Raw genomic sequence first — 23658 nt, forward strand, 5'->3', positions numbered from 1 at the left:
TCTAATACCCAGTTTCCTACTTTGTAAAATGGGGTTGATATAGACCCCCCTCAGGGTTGTGAAGATGAAATGAAATGATGTACGGTAAGTACCTAATGGTGCCTAGTGGGTACATAGCCAATGCTCAGTAAGTGGTATCGATTAGGTTAATTTTTTTTTTTTGCCAGTACTGATATTCATTCAATGGCGATTTGCAAAGTGCTTTTGGTTCCACCTGTATGGTTTTATTTATTTATTTATTTATATCTTAGTCCCAAATATTCTGAGCTTCCCTTCACCTGTATGGTTTTTTTTAAAAAAAAAAATTTATTTATCTATCTATTTATTTTTGAGACAAGGTCTCACTCTGTCTCCCAGGCTGGAGGGCAGTGGCATGATCTCGGCTCACTGCAACCTCTGCCTACTGGGCTCAAGCGATCCTCCCACCTTAGCCTCCTGAGTAGCTGGGACTACAGGTAGGTGCCACCATGCCTGGCTAATTTTTGTATTTATTTATTTTTTTTATTTTTTAATTTTTGAGACGGAGTCTCATTCTGTTGCCTAGGCTGGAGTGCAATGGTGCAATCCCGGCTCACTGCAACCTCCGCCTCCCAGGTTCAAGTGATTCTCCTGCCTCAGCCTCCCGAGTAGGTGGGATTACAGGCATATACCACTATGCCTGGCTAATTTTTATATTTTAGTAGAGATGGTGTTTCACCATGTTGGCCAGGCTGGTCTTGAACTCCTATCCTCAAGTGATCCACCCACCTCAGCCTCCCAAAGTGCTGGGATTATAGGCATGAGCCACTGTGCCTGGCCAATTTTTTTATTTTTTGTAGAGACAGGTTTTCACCATGTTGCCCAGGCTGGTTTCGAACTCCTGAGCTCAAGTGATCCATCCTCCTTGGCCTCCCAAAATGCTGGGATTACAGGTGTGAGCTACCATGCCTGGCCTCCACCTATATGGTTTTAAATGTACAGATAAGCAAGAATAAAACATGACCCTGGAATTCAAGTTTTCAGATCACATGTTTGATGTCATGTGGACTCCAGACCTGGGCTTTGACATAGTCTTAATTTGCCATCAATAGACAGAGTCCCCAAGTCTGGTCTTCTCTTCTGTCAGAGCATCTGGAGCACCTTCATTCCCACCTTCCTGTCTTTGTAAATGTCCTCCTCATTCTTTCATTGCTTTCCCTTTCTCCACAGCAGGCAAACGACCTTCTCAGTGCTTCTCCTCTGTGTTTGCTCCTATGCCTGGCATGTGGCTGTCTGAGGTTCAGAATTATTCTCAGACCTGTGTAACAAGAACTCTAGGATGAGTCACCTGGTACCTGCTTTTTTATACCCTCAGGCCAAGGCAGGGAGGCCTGATTTCCCTGGCAGAGTTAATTGTGTGGCAAAAGTGCTGCCCAAGGTTATGAGCTGTCTCTGCTTTTTTCCCCATTACTGGTTCCCATTCCTGTTTCTCTGCCCTTTCAGCATTGTGCTCAGAAGGGTATCCTCCACCTCAACATTCCTTTAGTGTGAAAAATGGTTATTGTAGAAAAAGTGGTGATGCTAAATTCTAAACCCTTCAGGTTCTTTTTTTTTTTTTTTGAGATGGAGTCTTGTTCTGTCACCCAGGCTGGAGTGCAGTGCCATGATCTTGGCTCACTGCAAACTCTACCTCCCGGGTTCAAGCAATTCTCCTGCCTCAGTCTCCTGAGTAGCTTGGATTACAGGCACCCTGTACTATGCCCACCTAATGTTTGTATTTTTAGTAGAGACAGGGTTTCACCATGTTGGCCAGGCTGGTCTCGAACTCCTGAGTCGAAGTCATCTTCCTGCCTCGGCCTCCGAAAGTCCTGGAATTATAGACGTGATCCACTGTACCAGGCCTAAATCCTAAACTCTTCAGGTTCTTGCAAGTACCAGTGACACTGAAATTGAATTAATTTGGAATAAAGGCATTTGCTGTAAGGGAGGCTTTTTTTTTTTTTTTTTTTTTGAGAAGGAGTCTCACTGTGTCACCCAGGGCTGGAGTGCAGTGGTGCAATCTTGGCTCACTGAAACCTCCGCCCTCTGAGTTCAAGCGATTCTCCTGCCTCAGCCTCTCGAGTAGCTGGGATTACAGGCATCAGCCACTGTGCCTGGCTAATTTTTTGTATGTTTAGTAAAGACGGGGTTTCACCATGTTGGCCAGGCTGGTCTTGAACTCCTGACCTTGTGATCCACCCGCCTCAGCCTCCCATAGTGCTGGGATTACAGGTGTGAGCCACCCTGCCTGGCCATAAGAGAGGCTATTAACTTCTTTTTCTTTTTTTTGAGACAATCTTGCTCTGTTGCCCAGGCTGGAGTGCAATGACGCAGTCTTGGCTCACTGCAACCTCTGCCTCCTGGGTTCAAGTGATTCTCCTGTCTCAGCCTCCTAAGTAGCTGGGATTACAGGCACCCGCCACCATGCTCAACTAATTTTTGTATTTTTTAGTAGAGACGGGGTTTCACCATGTTGGTCAGGCTGGTCTCGAACTCCTGACCACAGGTGACCCACCCGCCTCGACGTCCCAAAGTGCTGGGATTACACGCGTGAGCCACTATGCCCAGCCCTATTAACTTCTTTATACTCCAGTTTAAATGTGAAGTGTTAGCAAAACTTAAAAAGTTCCTGCTTTCTACACACACAGGCTCCTTGTGGAATTCTTCAAACACTTACAAGTGCATCACTTTCAATGTGATCAGTTTTTCAATACTTAGATTTCAGAGCTGTTTACAAATGTAGAAACACTCGAAATAAGTACAAGTTGTTTCATGTTGGGAGCTCTTTTGCCATCAGTTTTAAAGTGAGCAGCCTGAAGATGAAAAAAATTAAAGCTTGGCACTAATAGAAAATAGAACATGTTGGCCGGACGTGGTGGCTGGCACCTGCAATCCCAGCACTTTGGGAGGTTGAGGCGAGAGGATTGCTTGAGCTCAGGATTTCAAAACCAGCCTGGGGAACATAGCGAAACCCTGTCTGTAAAAAATAAAAAAAAGAACATGTCAAACAGGATTTTCCAACTCATTTAATTAATTGAAAGACTGTACCTGAAAAATGTTTTACAGAAACCCTTTTATGTTAAAATAATTTACCACAATTAATATACCCTAGATACCCTATTATTTCCATAAAGTATTCCTAGGGATCAATAGTATTGTTCAGTTTTTTGTTGTTGTTGTTGTGGGTTTTTTTTGTTTGTTTGTTTTTTGTTTGTTTTTGTTTTTTTTTTTTGAGACAGAGTTTCGCTGTTGTTGCCCAGGCTGGAGTGCAATGGTATGATCTCGGCTCACTGCAACCTCTGCCTCCTGGGTTCAAGTGATTCTCCTGCCTCAGCCTCCTGAGTAGCTGGGATTACAGGCATGTGCCAGCATGGCCGGCTAATTTTGTATTTTTAGTAGAGACTGGCTTCTCCATGTTGGTCAGGCTGGTCTCAAACTTCTGACCTCAGGTGATCTGCCCGCCCTGGACTCCCAAAGTCCTGGAATTACAGGCATGAGCCACTGTGCCCGGCCTCAGCTTTTTATCATAATATTTTCAGCAGATAAGAAAATCTCAGTTATTAGAAAATAAAGTGATGTGTTTAAGTGTATTTAACATGCCAATATTAGAATTTTCAAACATGATTTTATTTTTATTTTATTTTTTTGAGACCAAGTCTCGCTTTGTTGCCCAGGCTGGAATGCAGTGGCGCGATCTTGGCTCGCTGTAACCTCTGCCTCCCTGGTTCAAGAGATTTTCCTTCCTCAGCCTCCCGAGTAGTTGGGACAACAGGCACCTGCCACCACACTGGGCTAAGTTTTGTACTTTTAGCAGAGACGGGGGTTTTACCATGTTGGCCAGGCTGGTCTTGAACTCCTGACCTCAGGTGATCCTCCCACCTCCACCTCCCAAAGTGCTGGGATTACAGGTGTGAGCCACTGCGCCTGGCCTCAAACATTATTTTAGATCATTTTTTTTTTTTTCAAAGTAGTCACAATTCTTCACTGAGAATGAACACATGCCAAGGTTAGTGGGTTTGATCGTTTGAAAAATGGCAACACCATTCATCTTAAACATTTCCTGACTTTTTACTATGGAACCTCTCATGGTATAAAAATGCCTTTTAGATTTTTCAGAGCCAAAATTAAAATACTTTAGAAAAATATCAGGCCAAATCTTTGGAATTCAAAGTGACTGAACACCTAAAAGAAACACAATATAAAACTTGCCAATTACACGTCTTCCCAGAGGTCTGGACTGAATTTCTTTCGAATAATTTGGACATTTCTTCCCTTTGCCAGTGACACAGGAACAACACCTCCAGAGAGTGGTATCTTTGGATTTATGATAAACTTCTCTGCATTTCTTGGTGAGTACACAATAATTAGTACAAATAATTGAAAAACGCACAATTCCAAGTGAAGTCAGATGTGTCATTTTTAGTTTGTGTATAATTTTTATTTTATTTAGTTTTTCTGAGACAAGGCTGGAGTGCAGTGGTGTGATCACGGCTGGCTGCAGCCTCAACCTCCCAGGCTCGAGCAATCCTCCCACCTCAGCCTCCGGAGTAGCTGGTATGACAGGCACACACTACCACGCCCAGCTAATTTTTTGTATTTTTTTTTGTAGAGATGGGGTTTCACCATGTTGCCAGGCTGGCCTCAAACTCCTGGGCTTCAGTGATCCACCTGCCTTGGCCTCTCAAAGTGCTGAACTTACAGGTGTGAGCCACTGCACACGGCCTTGTGTATAATTTTTTTAAAAGCACAAACTTTGCGGCTAGATTTTTGTCCTACGTTGAGAAACTGAAGTGAAAAGATATAAAAAATTATGGCTTTATTAGAGAACGATACTTTAATAAGTAATTTGTAACAGGATTTGCTGTAGGTGGTTTTAAATACCAAACTTCTGGAATGGATTTTAAGTGCAATTTGGTTTTTAAAAGTGTCGATTTATAGTCGAGACATTTATGTAAGCCAAAGACACCCAATGCGTAAGCTAAGTTTCTCAAAGTGTATTCTGAAGGCAAGCTGATGAAAAATCACCTGGAGCTCTGGTAAAGTGCAGGTTCCTGGGCCACGCTACTCAACCAGAACCTTTGGGAGTGTGGGTTCCTGAAGATGTGTTGTAAACAAGCACTCTAGGGGACTTGGATTCTCACTCAAGTTTGTGGACCATTGACAAAGGCATTATCTTACCTGTTAGAGAAAGGGAACAGGTGGAGTAAGAATTAGTATGATTTTTCTTTTCAATTCCTCAGATGTACCTGAGATGCAGTTGATAGGGTACAACCTTGTCATGAACCAATTAATGTAATGCACATTAATTACAACTATTGTACAATAAAGCTCAGTCTTCTATAAGGTGATCCAAGTATACAGATATTAGATGTGGGGCTTTTTCTCTTAGTCCTTCTATAATCTCCCCCCATGGAAAAATCAAGTGTTTGCCAAGGGCCTATCTTTTAACCAGTGCTTTCTGTTCTTCTTTACTGGTACAGTGTGGGAAGGGACAGTGATGCTGACCCTACTTAGTGACTTGGCATTTTTGGAATCTGTTCATCCTACTTGCTAGCGGGAAAGTTTCACCGCATCACCATTTGTAGTCCTCCTAAAGTTTTGGAGGTGAGCAAGGGGAAGTAGCAATATGGAGTCAATCAATACCAGTGCCCTCTTACACCATCCTTGCCAAGAAACCAGACTTGGAAAACAGAGAGATTATTTTACCACAGCAAGTGATAAATACAGCTTTTGCTTCTGAATAAAGCAGAAGCTGACATAAGTATATTCATTTAAAATAGTCTATGTGAGCTCATGCCTGTAATTTTAGCATTTTGGGAGGCTGAAGCAGGACGATCTGTTGAGCCCAATAGTTCAAGACCAGCCTGGGCAATGTAGTGAGATCTTGTCTCTACAAAAAGTTAAAACAAAAAAAACAAAAAAAAAAAAAAGAAAGAAAGAAAGAAAGAAAAAAGAAATTAGCTGGGTGTGGTGATGTGTGCCTGTAGTCCCAGTTACTTGGGAGGATAAAGTGGGAGAATTGCCTGAGCCCAGGAGGTCAAGGCTGCAGTGAGCCATGACTGTGCCACTGCACTCCCACCCAGCACCCAGGTAACAGAGCAAGTCCCTGTCTCCAAACAAACAAACAAAAAATTATAACAAGTTATTAGTTTTTAGCCTGCTTTTTAAAAATTCAGGAGTAGATACATTATGGCCATCATACTATGTAAATATATACACAATTACTTTATCCTTTCCACACATGCATGATATCCTTCGCAAGGATGTATTATCATTTATTTAATCAGTTCCCTATTGTCCAACATTTAGGCTATTTCTGGTATTTTGTAATTCTAATGTTGAAGTGAACATCTTTTAAATGTATCTTTGCATATTTGTGTGAATTTTTCTATAAGATACATTTGCTGAGTTAAAGGGAATACAAATCTAAAATTACGATAGCTTATTCAACATTTACTAAGTACATACTATATGATAGGGTTTGTGCTTGTTTATGGCTTAGTGTTGAGGTTACAACAGCAAACAAAATGGACAAGGCCCCTGCTCTCATGGAGGCTACATTTTATTGCCAAATTACAACAAATGGTATTTGGTTAATTTACTAGCTATTTGGAAAAACATACCTTTACCATCCTCCTCACATCATACACAAAAACCAATTGCAATTTAATAAACAAGCAAAACTGTGCAATAATTAAATTACAGGAGAATATTTTTTAAACCTTGGAATAGAAACTTACACAAAACCTAGAAGAATTGACAGATAGGAGTAGATTAAAAATTAAAACTTCTAAATGATGAAAGATACAAGAAACAATGTTAAAAGACAAATAGCAGAGCAGAAGAAAAATTGCAATATTTATAGCAGATAATAGACTAATGGACATAATGTGTAAAAAGTAACTACAAATTAGAAATCGACAAGCACAAGAGAAGAATAAAAAGAAAATTGTAAACATGCATTTCTCAGAAGAAGAAATGCAAATGACCAGTAGATATACTGAAAGTTGCTAAATCTCACTAATGATCAGAGAAATGCAAACTAACCCAATTAAGTTGCATTTTCATTTATTAGATTGATAGTAATTAAAAAGACAAAAGCATAAAAATTTGCTCGCAAATTCTGCTGGTGGGAGTCTGAATCGTTAACGGGCTGGAGCAATTTGGCGGTGTTTCTATTGTGTGTAGTTTTTTAACCCAGTAATATTACTTCTAGGAACTGGTCTTTCAGAAACACCTGAAAGTGTGTCCAAAGATTTATATACAAGAATAGTCATTGCGTGTTGTTTGTAGCAGGAAAAACATGGAAACAATGTAAAAATTCATTCTTAGGAGAATGAGGAATAAATATAGTATCTCATACCATAGACCATGATGAGACCCCTGAAAACAATGAAGTAGATCTGTTTGTACTTGCATGAAAAGATCTCCACGGTACATTGTTAAGTGGAAAAAGCAAGTCACAGAGTAACACATGTACTATAATAGCATTTACATGAAAAGGACAACAGCCAAGATGTGTGTGTATGTGTGTGTGTGTGTGTGTTTGTGTGTGTCTGTTCATGATGCGGAGAGAGTAAGATGGAGTCAGGAGGGACAGGGGTGGGAAAGTGGGGAGACTTGCAATCGGTACATTTTTAAAAAGTGAAACAAAGCCTCTTTTGTTTTTCATCCTAAAGAAATCAAATTATGAACATTCATCAAAGTTCTCTTCTTTTTCAGGTGCAGCCACGATGTATACAAGATATAAAATAGTAGAGAAGCAAAATCAAACCTGCTATTTCAGCACTCCTGTTTTTAACTTGGTGTCTTTAGTCCTTGGATTGGTGGGATGTTTCGGAATGGGCATTGTCGCCAATTTTCAGGTATAACCTGGAGCTTTTTCAGTTAGGAGGAGTGGTGGAGCGCATGTGTCTGAGGAGAGTAGCAGAAATGCAAGAGGCACACTTATGCCATTATAGCTATTAAATGCTTGATGAGTTTACAATAAGTGGGTTAGTTTGCTTTTTACAAACAAACCTTTAACATTTGGAAGTCAGGGCCAAGCGTGGTGACTCACACCTGTAATCCCAGCATTTTGGGAAGCCGAGTTTGATAATGAGGTCAGGGATTCAAGACGAGCCTGACCAACATGGTGAAACCCCATTTCTACTAAAAATACAAAATTAGCCGGGTGTGGTGGTGCATGCCTGTAATCCCAGCTACTCAGGTGGCTGAGGCAGGAGAATCATTTGAACCTGGCAGGTGGAGGTTGCAGTGAGCCGAGATCGTGCCACTGCACTCGACAGAGCAAGACTCCATATCAAAAAAAAAAAAAAAAAAAAAAAAAGCATTTGAAAGTGAGTTCTGGTACTTGGGAGAAATGGGGTGCACATTTGCATATTTATGAGAGAGTGCGTGATTCAGAGGAGGCCTTGGGCTTGCATTGCTCCATGTTCTCATTGATGTGGTTTGATGTGTTGGGAGAGCTACTTCAGCTACTGTGATGATTTTATTAACAGTGTGAAAATATTTGTATGTGTTTACCAATTCTACCGTTTAAACCTCTGGTATTCAAAGAGGAGGCTCTCGGTGACATTTCCTTATATTTATATGACAGTATGCATTTTGTTTTTCATAACAACAAACATTTATTGAAATTTTCCTGTGACACATGTTTATGAAAATATTCCATATTTTAACTCAGACAATTATAATAAAAGCCTTGTAAGATAGGCACTATTATTTTCCCCATTTATCAATGGTAAAATGGAGGCCTAGAGAGGTTAATACTTTCCCAAGATTAGATGAATAATGCGTGGCAGAGGTGGGCTTTGAATTGAAGTCACCTTCCTAGAGCCCGTGAGAGCTGTCCTTAATGCCAACATGAAGAAATACCTGTGACAAAAAAAAGCAAGTACATGATCCATAGTTCTACCATCAGGAAGCACGCACACACAAAAACTATAAAAAGGAAGACCTAGCATTATATCATTTGTCTAGTACAGTGTGGTTATGGTTTAATGGGGGCTAGTATAGATCTATCACTTTATCCTCTGAGTAACCACATCATAAGAGATACAGATGTCAGTTTTTAAACTGTGTAAGGGCTGACTTTAAGAAGAAAACTTAAGTGGTTAAATAATTTCAACTTTTGGTTCTCCTTAAGTCTTCAATGATGTGATTAAATCTTCACAAAAACCAGAAATAGAATCTTAACTTCCCAAGGAGCGAAGTGTTTGACTTGTCATTGTTCCGATAACTGTATCTTTACAACTTCCTTGTTTGGTATCCCGTAATTCATTTTCGTCATGCCAGGAGCAAACCAACTTGAGCCAACTCAGGAAGATTTTGAGATGTGAGGGCAAGAGAGAGTGTGACTTTTTTTTTTTTTTTTGGTAGAGACAGAGTCTCGCTCTGTCGCCCAGGCTAGAGTATAGTGGTGCGATCTTGGTCCACTGCAACGTCCGCCCTGGGTTCAAGTGATTCTCATGCCTCAGCCTACCGAGTAGCTGGGATTACAGGCACCCACCACCATGTCCAGCTAATTTTTGTATTTTTAGTAGAGATGGGGTTTCACCATGTTGGCCAGGCTGGTCTTGAATTCCTGGCCTCAAGTGATCTGCCTGCCTTGGCCTCCCAAAGTGTTGGGGTTACAGGCGTGAGCCACCGCACCCAGCCATGATGATTTTTCTTGAGTTGCAGTAAATCACATTTTTGAGAATTTCACAGATAATCTTTTTCCCAAATGGGTGGGTGAGATGGCTACTTTTTGGTGTGTCCTCACTAACTTCTGTCAATACTTTATTTTCCCTCAGAAAGTTTTCTTTTTGAAATTCTGTCATTTGTGGCAACGTGGATGAACCTGGAGAACCTTATGCTAAGTGAAATAAGCCAGTCACAGAGGGACAAATACCGAATGCTGTCACTTATATGTGGAATCTAAGAAAATCAGACTTACAGAAGGAGAGAGTAGAATGGTGTTACAGGAGTGAAGAGGAAGACGAGGAGTGGGGAGGTATTGGTCAAAGGGTACCAAGTTTCAGTTAGACTGAATTAATAATTCTGGAGATCTATTACTGCACAGCATGGTGACTATAGTTAATAATAATGTATATTTCAAAATTGCTAAAACAGTAGATTTTTAAATGTTCTCATCACACAAAAAAGAATAAGTATGTGAGGTGATTGATATATTAATTACCTTGATTTAATCATTCCACAGTGTAAGCATACATCAAAACATCTACAGCCAGTTGTGGTGGCTCATGCCTGTAATCCCAGCACTTAGGGAAGCCAAGGCAGGAGGATTGCTTTAGCCGAGGAGTTTGAGACTAGTCTGGGCAACATAGGGCAACAAAGGGATACCATGCCTCTGGAATCACACACACACACCCCCCTACAAGCCTCATAAATATGAACAATTATTATTTTTTGAGATGGAGTCTCGCTCTGTCGCCCAGGCTGGAGTGCAGCAGCGCGATCTTGGCTCACTGCAGCCTCCGCCTCCCAAGTTCAAGCAAATATCCCTGCTTCAGCCTCCCAAGTAGCTGATATTACAGGCACCTGGCACCACACTCAGCTAATTTTTGTATTTTTTAGTAGAGATGGTGTTTCGCCATGTTGGCTGGGCATGTCTTGAGCTCCTGACCTCAGGTGATCCGCCCATCTCGGCCTCCCAAAGTGCTGAGAGGTGTGAGCCATTGCGCCTGGCCTATAAACAATTATTATTTGTCAATTAAAAATAAAAATTTTTAAAGTTTCCTTTTTAGAAAAGAAACTTTCCAAGGTTTAACCCTGTCAGTATTCACATATTCTTTTTTTTGTTGTTGTTATTACCTTTTAAATTACCAAGAGAGTTTCTGAAAAGCAATCCAAAAAGAGTGCCGGGTTTTAACTTTATGGAAAATTCATGTCTGATCTAAAAATCATTTCTCTGATTTTTTGATTGATTGATTGATTGAGAAAGGGTCTTGCTCTGTCACCTAAGCTGGAGTGCAATAGCACAATCATAACCTTGAACGCTTAGAATAAACCTTGAACTCCTCCTGTCTCAGTCTCTTGAGTAACTGAGACTATGGGTGCGTCACCATGCCCAGCTAATTTTTATTTTTACTTTGGTAGAGATGGGGTCTTGCTATGTTTCTGAGGCTGTTCTTAAACTCCTGGCCTCATGTGATCTTCCCATCTCTGCCTCCCAAAGTGTTGGGATTACAAGCACAAGCCACCTTACTCTGTTGTATTTTATTTTTCATATATAACTTCCCTGAATCTATATGCCCATGCTAGGAATCTTATTTATTTGTATTTGTATTTTTTTTTTTTTCTTCACTGACATTTATTCAATTTTTGAGGAGGCAAGTATTATTTTTTCCAGTACCAAAGGGAAGAGGGGGAAATCAGGAGGATTATAAACAGTTTGTTACATGGTTTGATAAACTTGAAGGGGTATATACTAACCAAATGAATAGTCAAAAGATTTACATTAGATGATGAACTCAATGTATGTTAACATTTGATTAACAGTAATATTGTTATTTCTTGATTATCTCAGGTAAACAGTATTTATGAAACAACATGCAATGATCTGAGACCTAGCAAACTGATGGATATTTTGAAATACTATTTGTTTTTTTTTTTTTTTTTAAATTTATTTATTATTATCATACTTTAAGTTGTAGGGTACATGTGCATAACGTGCAGGTTTGTTACATATGTATACTTGTGCCATGTTGGTCTGCTGCACCCATCAACTCGTCATTTACATCAGGTATAACTCCCAATGCAATCCCTCCCCCCTCCCCCCTCCCCATGATAGGCCCCGGTGTGTGATGTTCCCCTTCCTGAGTCCAAGTGATCTCATTGTTCAGTTCCCACCTATGAGTGAGAACATGCGGTGTTTGGTTTTCTGTTCTTGTGATAGTTTGCTAAGAATGATGGTTTCCAGCTGCATCCATGTCCCTACAAAGGATGCAAACTCATCCTTTTTTATGGCTGCATAGTATTCCATGGTGTATATGTGCCACATTTTCTTAATCCAATCTGTCACTGATGGACATTTGGGTTGATTCCAAGTCTTTGCTATTGTGAATAGTGCTGCAATAAACATACGTGTGCATGTGTCTTTATAGCAGCATAATTTATAATCCTTTGGGTATATCCCCAGTAATGGGATGGCTGGGTCATATGGCAAATCAAAACCACAATGAGATACCATCTCACACCAGTTAGAATGGCGATCATTCAAAAGTCAGGAAACAACAGGTGCTGGAGAGGATGTGGAGAAATAGGAACACTTTTACACTGTTGGTGGGATTGTAAACTAGTTCAACCATTATGGAAAACAGTATGGCGATTCCTCAAGGATCTAGAACTAGATGTATTTGTATTTTTATATTTATTTTTTTAGACAGGGTCTTGATCTGTTGCTCAGGTTGGAGTGCAGTGGTGTGATCACGGCTCTCTGCAATCTCCGCCTTGTGAGCTCAAGCAATCCTCCCACCTCAGCCTTCTGAGTAGCTAAAACTACAGGTTCATGCCATCACGCCCAGCTAATTTTCATAGTTTTTGTAGATTGTGACTGCCTCTTTTTTTCTTTTTTTTTCCACTTTTTTTCTTGTGTTTCACCACATTGCCCAGGTTGATCTTGAACTCCTGAGCTCAGTGATACACCTGCCTTGGCCTCCCGAAGTGATGAGATTACAGACATAAGTCACTGTGCCCAGTCTTTTATTTATTTTTATATTATTTTTTGAGACAAGGTCTCACTTTGTTGCCCAGGCTAGAGTGCAGTGATGCTATCATGGCCCATTTCACCCTTGGTCTCCCAAGCTCAAGTGATTCTCCCACCTCAGCCTCCCAAGTAGCTGGGACTACAGGCACGCACCATCATGCCCGTCTGAGTTTATTTATTTATTTATTTAGAGACGGAGTCTCACACTGTCGCCCGGACTGGAGTTCAGTGATGCAATCTTGGCTCGCTGCAGTCTCCATCTCCTGGGGTCCAGTAATTCTCCTGCCTCAGTCTCCCTGGTAGCTGGGATTACAGGCATGCGCCAGCACGCCTGGCTAATTTTTGTATTTTTAGTAGAGACAGAGTTTCACCATGTTGACCAGGCTGGTCTCAAAGTCCTGAACTTGTAATCCACCTGCCTCAGCCTCCCAAAGTGCTGGGATTACAGGTGTGAGCCATCATGCCTAACCATGATTTTTTTATTTTAGTGGAGATGAATACTTGCTATGTTGCCCAGGCTGGTCTCACACTCCTGAGCTCAAGCAATCCTCCTTCCTTGGCTTCCCAAAGTGTTGGGATTATAGGCGTGAGCCATAGTACCTGGCCCATGCAAGGTATCTTAGGTATACAGAAACTATATGATGTGTAGAAGAGTCAGTGCAGTCATATTTGAATATAACACAAATCACGTAATGAATTTCTCCCCTTATTTCTAGGTTTGATACTAGGAAATATATTTCCTTAGAAATAAGTTAAAATGTCTGGTTTTTTTCCTACACCTCCCTTTCTTATGTGGAGAATGCAAATTTAATATCAGTTCATTTGTGCTCCAGCTTGAGGTTGAACTGTCTGGATGGCAAACATTGTGGTGCTGGGGAAGCCCAGGTGGCCTAGGTCAGAGGGAAGCTGGGGGAAGAGTATGTTCACTGTGACCTGAGGCCAAGGGGTGGCTTGTGGCCAAAATCAGGCTCTCCTGGACAACACTTTAAGTTGCCCTTTGCAAAGCTTGCATTTTCAAGTTTAAGCCGAGACCCGGTGGTTCCCTCTAAATGTTCCTCGCCTGGAAGGTTGGTGCCCAGTGCACATTTGAAAGGAGCCAAGGCCGGATGTGGTGGCTCATGCCTACAATCCCAGCACTTTGGAAGGCTGAGGTGGGTGGATCACCTGAGGTCAGAAGTTTGAGACCAGCCTGGCCAACATGGAGAAACCCCGTCTCTACCGAAAACAGAACAATTAGCTCAGCGTGGTAGTGCACGCCTGTAATCCCAACTACTTGGGAGCCTGGGGCACGAGAATCGCTTGAACCCGGGAGGTGGAGGCTGCAATGAGCTGAGATCTTGCCACTGCACTCTAGCCTGGGTGACAGAGAAAGACTCTGTCTCAAAAAAAAAAAGAGAAAGGAGCTGAAGGTGAGGCGCATTCTGAGTGTGTACAGGGTCTGCACCGACTTTCTGCCTAGACTGGCATAGGGGCTGCCTTCTGGTTGAAATGGCTGGTTACAGGATGGTGGGGACACGGAACTTGTTTAGAAGCTGCCTTTGAAAAAATAATTAGCTGGAACTGGGCGTGGTGGCATGTGCCTGTAGTCCCAGCTACTTGCGAGGCTGAGGTGGGAGTATCCCTTGAGCTCAGGAATTCACGGATGCAGTGAGCTATGATCAGGCCACTGCACTCCCGCCTAGGCAACAGAGTGAGACCCTGTCTCAACAGAAAAAGAAAAAAAAGAAGAAGAAAAAGAAGCTGCCTCTGCGTAACAAAAGTAGTGGTTTTACTTAGATGGTGTGTTCATTTGAGGTGCCTTGGGAGGGATGAGTAGAGATTATCAGGGAGCAGGGAGCCTAAAAACCCCAAACCACCCTTGGCACCATCATGGAACGAGTCATGTATATTTCATTTTTTCAATCATATCATACCAAAGTTTACTGATTATATCAAACAAAAATCTCTGTAACGAAAAAGGCAGAGCTGAGTGCGGTGGCTCACGCCTGTAATCCCAGCACTTTGGGAGGCCGAGGTGGGCGGATCATGAGGTCAGGAGTTTGAGACCAGCCTGGCCAATGTGGCAAAACCCCGTCTCTACTGAAAATACAAAAATTAGCTGGGCGTGGTGGCATGTGCCTGTAATCCCAGCTACTTGGGAGGCTGAGGCAGGAGAATCGCTTGAACCTGGGCGGCAGAGGTTGCAGTGAGCTGAGTTTGTGTCACTGCACTCCAGCCTGGGCATCTAGAGTGAAACTCTGTCTCAAAAACAAAACAAAACAAAACAAAAAACAACAACAACCAAAGAAAATTGTATCTGATATGTATCCTATAATCTTCACTGCAAACACGCAAGACGGAGATGATTATGCCCGTTTTTAGATACGGAAATCGAGGCTTTGCAGTAACGTCACAGAGCCTCATGGTGGAGTCAGGACTTTTAATGCAGTTGTACCAGACTCCGAAGCCCACCATATTCAACCCTCCCACCTCTAAGGCAGACCTTTCCTTGTCCCATGAGCCCAGGTTCGCTGTGGAACAACCAACTTTTTGGCATTAATTTCAGGACCTGGAGGGCTTTTCTTTTGGTAGTCAGACAGCCACATTTTCCAAGGAATGGTGCACCTGTGATGACCAACGGCTCAAAGCAGCCCAGAGTGAGAGTGCTCGCGGCTCAATGTTGACAAACCCACCCAGAGTAACGCACATTTGTGACTTTTTCTCCAGGAGTTAGCTGTGCCAGTGGTTCATGACGGGGGCGCCCTTTTGGCCTTTGTCTGTGGTGTCGTGTACACGCTCCTACAGTCCATCATCTCTTACAAATCGTGTCCCCAGTGGAACAGTCTCTCGACATGCCACATACGGATGGCCATCTCTGCCGTTTCTTGCGCAGCTGTCGTCCCCAGTATCCTTTTTCACATTTGTGCCTTGTTAAAGGAATAAAACATTCAATGACACTTGTTAAAGAAGGGTAATGAAGACTTTGTAGGGACCACTGCAATGGGGTCTGACAGCGGGGTAAAGAGATGGGGCTCGACTCTGAATACATCCTTGGCAAGTGCGAATTTATAGCCAAGGAGTAGGATGAGGTCAGTGGATGGAAAAGTACTAAAAGGAAACCTCCAGGATGAGGGGGATTCTGGCTAAACCAACCTAACAGGATTCTTGTTGAGTACTGGCCATGTGATCAGACATCACCTGAGAAGGGTGGTGGAGGAGGAACCCAATCAGATATTGAGTGTGATCAGATATCAGGGTGGGGGTTCCTTGCTAAACTGACTTAGCCAGGGGTTCTTTGCTGAAACTGGATCTTACAAGGAAGTGCACAGATGGACCTAGGAGAAGTTTCAGGAGCTTGACTAAAGTTCGGCAAAGCAAAGGATCTTTGTCACAGTTTCTTAGCAAAGTTTGACACTTACCTTCCCCACAACCAAAAAAAAAAAAGCAAAGGATAACAACCAAGTTTCCACATTTTTCAGAAAAACAATTGGGATAAAAGTATAGATCAAGCTGGGTGCGGTGGCTCACGCCTGTAATCTCAGCACTTTGGGAGGCTGAGGTGGGTGGATCACCTGAGGTTGAGAGTTCAAGACCAGCCTGACCAACATGGAGAAACCATGTTTCTACTAAAAATACAAAATTAGCCAGGTATGGTGGCGCATGCCTGTAATCCCAGCTACTTGGGAGGCAGAGGCAGGAGAATCGCTTGAACCTGGGAGGTGGAGGTTGAGGTGAGCCGAGATCACGCCATTGCACTCCAGCCTGGGCAACAGGAGCGAAACTCCGTCTCAAAAAAAAAAAAAAAGTGCAGCTCATTAAGAAAATGTCTCAACATTGTCTAGTTAGATCAAAAGTCTCTTTGGGGGGAAGAATGGTGTGAAAGAAGGGTGGAAAATGTAGGAACACTTCAGTTTCTGTTTACTTTCCTTCTCACAGGGCCAGTTTCATGAGCCATATGAAAATATTTATTTTTCTTTGTAGTGCTTGGCTAAAGACACCAAATATTGATATTGTACTCAAAGTAATAGCCCCACGAAGTCCCTCAAGGCTAAACTCTCCCCCTCCCTGCACGTAGGTGGCAAGACAGTTTGGTTTACTCATTCATGTGAAGAGATTTTTAAAAGCCTCTAGATCACTTATTACTGAGTAAATTAAAATGTTTAGCCTTTTCTTTTTATAGTCACTAATTTCATTTTCAAAATGAAATCCATTTTATTTTCTAACTCAGCAATCTGAAAGGAAATGAAGATATAAATTTAGCATGCTTGTAGATTCTGATTTAGAGGAAATGAAAGCTTTTTCTTTCTTTCCCTTTTTCTTTTCTTTAATGAAGTACTAACAAAGAAAAAAAGCCATGGTCTTAAAGAGTTGCAGAATTCCCCATCTTTCAAAATACCATCTGTAGTCATATCAGAGCAAGCTTCAGGGTCATTAAACAATGATGACTAATGTCAGATTGTAGGAAAATCGGAAATATGTTATGGGCGACAATTTTGTTAGTCTGGGTTGAGTTACGGTATAAAGTGGGCAAGATGGAGTGAAAACACGTCACTTGCTTCTAAATATTAAGCTTTGTGTTTCTTTTCTAAAATAGAAACTACAAAATGTGAAGTCTAAGCATGATTTTGGGTTTTTCCATCTTAGGGAAGGACATTTTTAATTACAAAATTTCTAAACACAGAGTAGCCAAATCCTAGTACCAAGAGATTTACCAACAAAATATATACCCTGTTCCTAAGATAGTTGCTTCTCCAATTCCTTGTCTTACTTGTAGATTAAAGGAACACTGTCTCTTTGAATATATCTCCTTCAACTTTTTAATCTTGTGTTAGTTGTAAAATTCATAATAGTGGTTGTAGTGTTACAAGCAAAGTTTCTTGATGCAGGAAAACTTCCATTGCTTCCAACTTTGGAAACAGATCTCTAGATATCAAAGTCAGAGAGTTTTAGTGAAATAAGCATTTCAGGCCTCAGAGTTTCACTTACTAATAATTCTCATTTCTAAGAAGTTCTTTTTTTTTTTTTTTTTTTTTTTTTTGAGACAGAGTCTCGCTCTGTCATCTAGGCTGGAGTGCAGTGGTGCGATCTTGGCTCACTGCAACCTCCACGGGTTCAAGCCATTCTCCTGCCTTAGCCTCCCTAGTAGCTGGGATTACAGGTGCCTGCCACCACACCCAGCTACTTTTCATATTTTTGGTAGAGACGGAGTTTCACCATGTTGGCCAGGCTGGTCTCAAACTGCTGAGCTCAGATAATCTACCGGCCCCGGCCTCCCAAAGTACTGGGATTACAGGCATGAGCCACCGCGCCTGGCCTCTAGGAAGTTCTTATTATGGGTCATGCCAACAGGAAGCAGCCCCACACAGAAAGGGGTTATGACCCTATTTCAGATTAACTTGAATGAATTCATCCATATGAAAAGATCTTCTGTCTTAAACATTAGCATGGTATTTATATTTCCTTACAAAGAATTTACAGCATCTTTAAATAGACTGGGTGCGGTGGCTAGGTCAGGAGTTCGAGACCAACCTGGCCAACATGGTGAAACCTCATCTCTACTAAAGATAGAAAAATTAGCCAGGCATGGTGGCGTGTGCCTGTAGTCCCAGCTACTTGGGAGGCTGAGGAAGGAGAATTGCTTGAACTGGGAGTGGGAGGTTACAGTGAGCCAAGATTGCGCCACTGCACTCCAGTCCAGGTGACAGAGTGAGACTTCGTCTCAAAAAAAAAAAAAAAAAAAACTGGAATTGAAAGCATCTTTAAAATGTCCTGGTTTCTTCTTACTGCAATATTTCTGTGTAATAGCCTCATTTGACTACCGAAGAAACGGAGGCATCTAGTGAGGCGACATTAGAATCCTGCTTCTAAACCTTTCCTGATGAATTATCTGTCTTGCGCCTGACTTCTAAAGCTTCTGAAAGCCTTCACAGAAGTCACCAACAGCATAAAGTCCAGGTTCCTCTGCATGAGACCCATGATCTGAGACCTCCTATTTCTTCATCCTTGTTTTTATGGCTTTTCCCTCAGGCTTGGCTGTTTCTTGTCCTCTGTTCTTACCCAATCTCTACTTGGCTGGATTATCCTCCTCCACTTTGTCTTGCTAGAGCTGTTGGTTCAACATGGTACCCACATGTGGCTTTTGCATACTTGAAATGTGGCTAATCCTGATTGAGATGTATTGCTCATGAGGATAGGAGCCTTAGCCCCTGGCATTATTAGGCTGGACTGTAGGCGTGTGTCAGTCATCCCTGAGGTCTGATATGGGGCGAATCTCTTTGATTTGCCAGATCTTTGGGCCAGGAAGGAAGGGCTCACCTTATACCCAATTACCCAACAGAAGTCTGTTTTTTAAAGCTAATAGTTTGAATTTCTGTAGCTTATTTTTGTGTATGAGCCTTGGCACTTTGGAATTTAAAATTTTCCTTAAAGCTGTTACCTTGGAAATAGTATTTTAGGCCAGGCACAGTGGCTCACGCCTGTAATCCCAGCACTTTGGGAGGCCGAGGCGGGCGGATCACATGAGGTCAGGAGTTCAAGACCAGCCCGACCAACATGGCGAAACACTGTCTCTAATAAAAATACAAAAAAATTAGCCAGGCATGGTGGTGGGCGCCTGTAATCCTAACTATTCAGGAGGCTGAGGCAGGAGAACGCTTGAACCCAGGAGGCGGAGTTTGCAGTGAGCCGAGATTGCGCCATTGCACTCCAGCCTGGGTGACAGAGTGAGATTCTATCTCAAAAAAAAAAAAAAAAAAAAAAGGAAAATAGTATTTTAGGGAAAAAGTATTTTTATTCAGTGGGAAGTACTCAAAAAGAACCATCTTGGACTGCTGCGTCAGTCATTTTGACCAAATTTAAACAGCTAGTTTAAGTGGGAAGATCCAGAAACATGCAGGGTTGTGCAAAATGTAGCCTCAAATTTTAATAAATTTTACTATACACACTGGAAAACTATTGTGAAGGTATTTCCATGTTGTGATTTAACTTTCATCATTGAATTTAAAGTTTGAGTTTATAAGAAGCTAATATAACTGGTTTGATGGTAGAAATGTTGGTATTAACATTTTAATTGATGATAGAAATGTTGGTATTAACATTCTAACACTGTGTAATGATTATATTATTGGGAGGATAATCTAGTCTTAACATTAAAGGAACTGTTGTGTGCTGTAGTTTCCTTAACTGTTTTCCCTTTTCAGTGATTGTCTGTGCTTCACTAATTTCCATAACCAAGCTGGAGTGGAATCCAAGAGAAAAGGTAACATTTAAGTTGTCGTGAATGTGGCTGTTGGACGTGGTTGTGTGAGGTTGTGGCTAGGCTAGGTCTAGGGAAGATCACTGCCATTTTTTAGAACAAGTTGCAAAATGTGAAGTAAACATGGTATGTAATCAATTTACTGTCCAATCACTTGGCAGTGTGTAGTAATTAACTATCAGGGTAATTCCAAATGCTTTCTGGAATTATATTCAAAATTTTGAGTTCCTAATTTCTTTCTTTGTTCTTCTTTTTTTTGGGGGGTGACAGAGTCTTGCTGTGTTGCCCAGGCTGGAGTGCAGTGGTGCAATCTTGGCTCACTGCAACCTCTGCCTCCCAGGCTCAAGCAATTCTCCTGCCTCAGTCTCCCAAGTAGGTGGGAGGGACTACAGGCGCCCGCCACCAGGTCCAGCTAATTTTTGGTTTTGTTTTTTTCTGAGACAGCTCTGACACCTAGGCTGGAGTGAAGTGGCATGATCTCATCTCACTACAACCTTTGCATCCTGGGTTCAAGCGATTCTTGTGCCTCAGCCTCCTGAGTAGCTGGAACCACAGGTGTGCGCCACTATGCCTGGCTAATTTTTGTATTTTTAGTAGAGACAGGGTTTTTCCCATGTTGGCCAGGCTGGTTTGGAGCTCCTAGCCTCAAGTGATCCACCTCGACTTCCCAAAGTGCTGGGATTATAGGCGTGACCCACCGCACCCGGCCCTCTAATTTATTTCTTTTCTTTCTTTTTCTTTTTTCTTTTTCTTTTTTTTTTGAGACAGTCTCGCTCTGCCACCCAGGCTGGAGTGCAGTGGCACAATCTCGGCTCACTGCAAGCTTTGCCTCCCGGGTTCACACCATTCTTCAGCCTAAGCCTCCCGAGTAGCTGGGACTACAGGCGCCTGCCACCACGCCCAGCTAATTTTTTGTATTTTTAGTAGGGACAGGGTTTCACTGTGTTAGCCAGGATGGTCTCGATCTCCTGACCTCATGATCCGCCTGCCTCGGCCTCCCAAAGTGCTGGGATTACAGGCATGAGCTACCGCACCTGGCCTCTAATTTCTTTCTTAAACACTTCAACTATCTATCCTTAGTAAAAGAGTGTGAATGAAGGTGTTTGGTGGCCAAAGGGAGCGTGAAATGTTAAGTAGAGAGGACGATACCAGCTCCAGTGTGGTGTATAGTTCATTTCAGGATAGAGTGAGAAATTGCTGCAGCCAGGGATAATTGTGCAAGGGTGTAGTGGCTGTAAGAGGCAGGCAGAGAGGCTTGTACTTGACATAGGTGACCAGAGTAAGATTTTGAAGACTTTTTTTTCATGAGACGGAGTTTCGCCCTTGTTGCCCAGGCTGGAGTGCAATGTCGTAATCTTGGCTCACTGCAACCTCTGTCTCTCCGGTTCAAGCAGTTCTCCTGTCTCCGCCTCCCAAGTAGCTGGGATTACAGGCACGCGCCACTATGCCCAGCTAGTTTTTGTATTTTTAGTAGAGACAGGGTTTCATGAAATGTATTAGCCAGAATGGTCTCGATCTCTGCCCTTGTGATCCCCCCGCCTCGGTCTCCCAAAGTGCTGGGATTACAGGCATGAGCCACTGCGCCCGGCCTGAAGACTTTTGAACAGTAAAGCAAATAGAAAGAGTATTATCAGATGAGCGTTAGACAGAAGCAATGCCTGGGATGGCTTGGAGAGCTTGGCATTAGGAAGGTAAGGAGAAGGCAGTTCTACTAGTTCACATTTCAAATAGGGGCAATCTGATGGGTGTTGGCAAATGACTAACACAAGAATGAAGTGGCATGATGAATCAAAGGTGACTTCTAAGTTTTTATCTTAGGTGAACCAAAGAATTTATTCCCTTGACCAGAAATAAGGCCCCTAACAGGGATAAATAATTTAGTAGGTGGAAGTGGATGAGTTTGGTTAGAATTGATGACTCTGAGGTTATCATGATATATCGATGTTCGAAACATGGGCCTAGGCCAGGCGCTGTGGTTCATGCCTGTAATTCCAGCACTTTGGGAGGCTGAGGCAGGAGGATTGCTTGAGTCCAGGAGATCAAGACCAGTCAGGGTAACACAGTAAGACCCTGTCTCTACAAAAATTAGCCAGACATTGTGGCACGCGCGTGTAGTCCCAGCTACTTGGGAAGCTGAGGTGGAAGGATTGCTTGCACCCAGGTGGTCCTAGACTTCTGGTGGGACTGGGAGTCAGAGTGTAGGGTAGAGTTGTTAACAGTGTGGGGTAGACCAGGACTTTTTGGACCAAGGATCAGAACACATGGAACCAAAAGTATGACATTGAGATCAACTCATTCTATTAGATACCTGTAGTAGGGGTTCATCTAGATGCCTTATAGGAGAATCAAGGATGCCCCAGGAAAGAAGAGTTAGTGAGAGACCAACAGAAGATTCTTTCCCTCAAGGATCAGGCAGAAGAGTACCTCCAGCAAAGGAGAAGTAAAAGGATCATGGACCAGTGAGAAGAACTAGACTTGTGTTGTATGGTAGACCTCATTGATGAGTCCCTACCACACGCAAGACTGTGAAAGATTGTAGAGCGCAGGGTGGCCATGGGATAGAGGATCCTGAGGGATTTTATAGTTCAGAGGGGCAAACAGCCAGTTGTCAGTGGCTAAACGTAATACTTTGAAGAATTAAAAAATGCTGAACTGGACTTCAGACAACACAATGTGGAAATGCAGAAGCAATAGCAATTAATCCTAATGATGGAATGAGAGGACATACGATCCCAGAGACTAAGGGAAGGACATTTTTCAAAGGCAAGGGAAGTGGCTAACCATGGCATATGCAGCTGAACAACCTTTAGGAATGAAGTCCCTCAATTTGGGCAATAAGGGAGTCAGTGATGCTTGTCAAAAAGTAATTTCAGTAAAATGCCAAGGTTAGAAGTCAATGGCAAGAAGTTAAATAGTGAGAGGGATGGTTCATTCATTCAGCTGTCAACCAAATGTTTATTGAGTCCTGTTCTGGACTGGAGGTAAGAGGTAAAGGAGAAACACCAGGGTGGCTAGAGGGGACAGCAGGATTTCCAAAGAAGGAGAACTCTGGCAGGTGATGGAAGCCTGCCAAGACAAGAGAGAGACAGAAGATGGTGAGGAAGAGAATGATCCAGACAAGAGATCAAATAGTGCTTCTTGGCTGGGCACGGTGGCTTATGCCTGTAATCCCAGCACTTTGGGAGGCCGAAGCAGGTGGATCACTTGAGGTCAGAGTTCAAGACTAGCCTGCCCAATATGGTGAAACCCTGTCTCTACTAAAAAAAAAAAAAAAGAAAAAAAAATTAGACAGGTGTGGTGGCACACATCTGTAGTCCCAGCTACTTGGGAGGCTGAGTTAGGAGAATCGCTTGTGCCCAGGAGTTGGAGAGTTGGAGGTTGCAGTGAGCTGAGGTCATGCTAATGCTCTCCAGCCTGAGCAACAAGAGTGAGACTCCATCTCAAAAAAAAAAGAAAGAAAGAAAGAAAAAGATTAAAAAAGGGCTTCTTTAAAATGTAACCTTAAAATGGTCAAATTAGCCAATAGGTTAGACCTAGACAAAAGGCAGCTTTTTTTTTTTGTCTTATATGTGGGGAATTAGCCCCATCATGCGAAAGGGGTTCAGTTCCTCTTTCCATTGGTGAGAACCTCTTTCCGAAAGTGAGACCGCGTAGCTGAGCAGCTCAGGTGTACTTTACTTTTCAGCCACTCGGGGGAGACCTTCTACCACAAACC

General features: G+C 42.4%; 1 protein-coding gene across 1 annotated transcript in view; it reads left to right on the top strand.

Moving 5' to 3' along the window:
- The window catches only part of DRAM1 (DNA damage regulated autophagy modulator 1), a 45949-nt gene that overhangs the window by 16650 nt on the left and 5641 nt on the right, over window positions 1-23658 (top strand). The window contains exons 2-5 of the mRNA XM_025403540.1: window positions 4279-4346; window positions 7720-7862; window positions 15416-15593; window positions 19888-19946. Of these exons, the coding sequence (XP_025259325.1) occupies window positions 4279-4346; window positions 7720-7862; window positions 15416-15593; window positions 19888-19946 (448 nt within the window). The remainder of the gene's footprint in view (window positions 1-4278; window positions 4347-7719; window positions 7863-15415; window positions 15594-19887; window positions 19947-23658) is intronic.

The sequence above is a fragment of the Theropithecus gelada genome, chromosome 11 (assembly GCF_003255815.1).
Source record: "Theropithecus gelada isolate Dixy chromosome 11, Tgel_1.0, whole genome shotgun sequence".
Taxonomy (NCBI): domain Eukaryota; kingdom Metazoa; phylum Chordata; class Mammalia; order Primates; family Cercopithecidae; genus Theropithecus; species Theropithecus gelada.